Source organism: Aedes albopictus, chromosome 2 (assembly GCF_035046485.1).
Source record: "Aedes albopictus strain Foshan chromosome 2, AalbF5, whole genome shotgun sequence".
Taxonomy (NCBI): Eukaryota; Metazoa; Arthropoda; class Insecta; order Diptera; family Culicidae; genus Aedes; species Aedes albopictus.
The window spans coordinates 230,622,488-230,626,107 of NC_085137.1; the positions used below are offsets into that span (position 1 = coordinate 230,622,488).

General features: G+C 44.0%; 1 protein-coding gene across 1 annotated transcript; it reads left to right on the plus strand.

Annotated features, from left to right (window-relative positions):
* The first annotated feature begins 627 nt into the window (after positions 1–627).
* LOC134286384 (uncharacterized) lies at positions 628–2,725 on the plus strand. Its single transcript, XM_062847996.1, has 4 exons — positions 628–909; positions 978–1,380; positions 1,957–1,966; positions 2,127–2,725. The coding sequence occupies exons 1-4, from the start codon at positions 656–658 to the stop codon at positions 2,723–2,725; spliced, it is 1,266 nt and encodes a 421-aa protein (XP_062703980.1). The 5' UTR covers positions 628–655.
* The last annotated feature ends 895 nt before the right edge of the window (positions 2,726–3,620 follow it).

A 3,620-nucleotide genomic window follows, 5' to 3' on the forward strand; every position in this document is an offset into this window, starting at 1 on the left:
CATGGCCGCCACAATGGCCGACTTTGGCACCTACTCACGATTTCGAGGGCACAAATCTCTTCGTAAACAATACCAGCGCACATGATCTTTTTATTCTAGACTTATTACAAGTCAGCAAGAACAGAATTATAGAATACTTTGTTGTGTGAAGCTTGCTTCTTGAGATTTGTGCGTTTGAAGTTTTGATGCACTGTTAAAGCGGGATGTTAAGAAGTTTGTCCTTAAGGACAGTCGACGAACAAGGAGTTCAAGTACACTTATTCTGCGCCAAGTCTCGAATAGCACCATCAAGCGAGCAGAGTAGTAAGGAGGATTTGACTATTCCGCGTATGGAACTAAGAGCAGCCACATTACTCGTGGAGTTGATGGAAACAGTAAAAACGGCACTGAAGGTTCCAATACAAGCAATCCACTATTGGACCGATTCAATGGTAACGCTAGACTGGATCAACAAACCAGAGCACCGATGGCCAACGTTTATCTCGAATCGCGTAAAAATGATTAATCAGAAAACATCAGCACACTGCTGGCATCACGTACGATCGAAGGACAACCCCGCAGATTTAATATCTAGAGGAGTTACCACAAAAAAGTTGTCCAGCAGCAGCATTTGGGGTTTGGCCCATCTTTTCTGCAGGAACATCAGCAACCATGGATGCCGGAACCAGCGCGCATTCTCACAACCACAACGGAAATCGATGAACCTGCAAGGGAAATACCCGATCAGGCTGGTACATTTCTTCTGGATCGATTTTCTAGTTTTGGAAAACTCCAAAGAGCAGTCGCTTACATGTTGCGATTTATCAACAACTGCCGGGACAAACACCAGAGGGCTTTGGTGTCGGAGCGTCTTTCAGTGTGCGAACTTGATGCAGCACAGGTACAAATAATCAAAATAACTCAACAAAGGTAAATTGTAATCTGTTATATAATAATCACAAACAATCCGGTCAATTGTATTATGTACTGTTTACTAGGTATTTTGACCAAGAAATCAAAAATATAAGGAAAAACGGATGCGTAGCTAACAACAGCTCCTTGGTAACGCTGCATCCATTCCTTGATGATAACGGGCTACTGAGAGTTGGCGGGCGCATACAGGCGGCTGGAGTAACCTACGATCAGAAACATCCGTTAGTGTTACCTTCGAAATGCAGCGTAACCCAGTTGATTGCAACCGATACACACCGGAAAAACCTGCATGTCGGACCACAGGGATTGCTCTACGCCATGAGGTTGAAATACTGGCCGATTCATGGTAAACAATTAGCGCGTCAAGTGGTGCACCGATGCATTACCTGCTTCAAAAACAAACCGAAACCATTGCATCAAATCATGGGACAGGTCCCAGATGTACGTCTGTATCCAGGCAGACCCAAGGTAAGTAAAAGGAAAGTCAGATTCCAACATCCGCCATATTGGAAAACCCAACGACAGCTGGCAAGTTTATATTTATTTTTTTCACTAGTAAGATGACAAACAAAAACTTTCAGCCCTAGCAACGTAGCAATTCCACAGGAACCATTCACGCTTAACTTTCTCAGCACTAAAATCGGACAAACTCCATGACACTCATCGAGTGTTTCCTACTTACACGGATTGCAAATTAGCTCGTACACCCACTTAAGCAAATATTTTGCAATATTTTCGGCAAAGCAATCTCTTTTGGTTAAGAAATCATCATTGTATTCAATTAACAAAAATGCGGGGGCACGAGCAAATTTTAAACCTGGGGGAATAGGTATTACTCATTTTATGAGTGCCATGGAAATATGTCAACATTGGTTATCCGTGTTGAGAATGTTGTTGCCGATGCGGCGCAGCAACGCTTCTGTAGCGTTCTGCAGCATAAACAAACTAGCCGGCTGGCACCTCCATCCCACCGCAGTGTACCGCACTCCCCGCATCCACTTACTGCTTATACGCTAACACCTTCCTTATAAACATCTTGGGCAGACCATTCCAAGTATGTGGAGTAGACTTTGGTGGTCCCTTTATTATCAAGGAGAACTTCGTGAGAACTCAGAAAACGCTTAAAGTATACGTTGCGCTGTTCATTTGCTTAAGCACTCGCGCGGTTCATATCGAACTCGTGAGCGGTTTGTCCAGTGAATGTTTCATTGCAGCCCTCAGAAGATTCAGTAGTCAGCGTGGTCGGAGCAGCATCATTCACTGCGATAATGGAACTAATTTCGTTGGCACAAAAAACGAACTGGACGCTATAGCTGCTAAATTCGATGCAGAAGTTTCTCCTAACATTAAAAGCTTCTGTGCAGCTGAAGGAATCGAATGGAAGTTCATTCCTCCTCGAGCACCGAATTTCGGGGGCATTTGGGAAGCTGGCATCAAAAGCGTTAAGCACCACATGAAACGAGTTCTTGGAACAAAAATACCAACCTACGAGGAAATGTTGACCCTTTTGAAACAAATCGAAGGTTGCCTAAATTCGCGGCCGATATCGCCCATGTCTACGGACCCCGATGATACCAGCCCTCTAACACCGGGACATTTCTTGATCGGCGGACCTATCATTGCCCTGCCGGATAAAAATGTTTCCGAAACTCCAGCTAACCGGCTAACTCGATTCGAAGAAATACAAAAAACTGTGCAGCTATTTTGGAAGCGATGGAGAGCCGAATACTTAAACAATCTACAACAACGTACCAAGGCAATGGCCAGTAGCCCAGTAGTCAACCCAATCTATTGGTTGGACAACTATGCCTGATAAAGGATGACAATCTTCCACCGCTAACTTGGATCTCAGGACGAGTCGTTAAAGTACATCCCGGCCCTGACGGCCTCGTACGCGTTGCTACACTTCGTACCAAAAATGGGGAACTTAAACGGTGTATCTCAAAGTTGTGTCTTTTACCACTTGAAGAATATGGCGGGGGGAGTATGTAGGATAATTAAGTCCTTTTGAAATGTTCCACTGCGTTGAAAGCATACCCTCAAATAAAAACCTTGTGTTCTAGTACCTCGTTTATTCTACGTCTCCAAGGCTCTCCACACAGCACCGCCGAAGGCGTCACTGCTCTGAGCAACGCTGGACTCGTTCACTTCTCCTACAACCAGCAAGTTGGTCACATCTATTCAGTGTAAAACTTAACAAAATTCCTCTTAGAATTAATTTCGAGATTGCTCCTGGGGTTTCTTCAGGAACTGCTACAAGGATTCCTCCAAGAGTTCCTGTACGTATTCTTTTTTAGATTACGTTAAGATTCACTCAATAATTTCAGCGATTTCATCAGAACTTCTTCCTGGGATTTCTTCAAGAACTCCTCCTGTAATTCTTCAACGAATTTCTCCAGGAATTCCTTCAGCAATTGTTCTAGAATGCCTCTGGGAACTCCTGCAGGTATTCTTGCAAAATTCTACAGGGATTCGTCCAGGAACTCCTCTAGAGATTCCTCTAAGAATTCCTCCAGAGATTCCTCCTGGAATTCTTTCAGGGATTTCTCCAAGAATTTTCCCAGGGATTCTTCCTGAAAGTGGAGACAGTGATTCTTCTAGAAAAGCCTCCAGGGATATCTTTATGGATTCCTCATAGGAATTCCTCTAGGAATTATTCTAAAAATACCTCCAGGAATTCCTCCTGGAGTTCCTCCAGGGATTTCTAT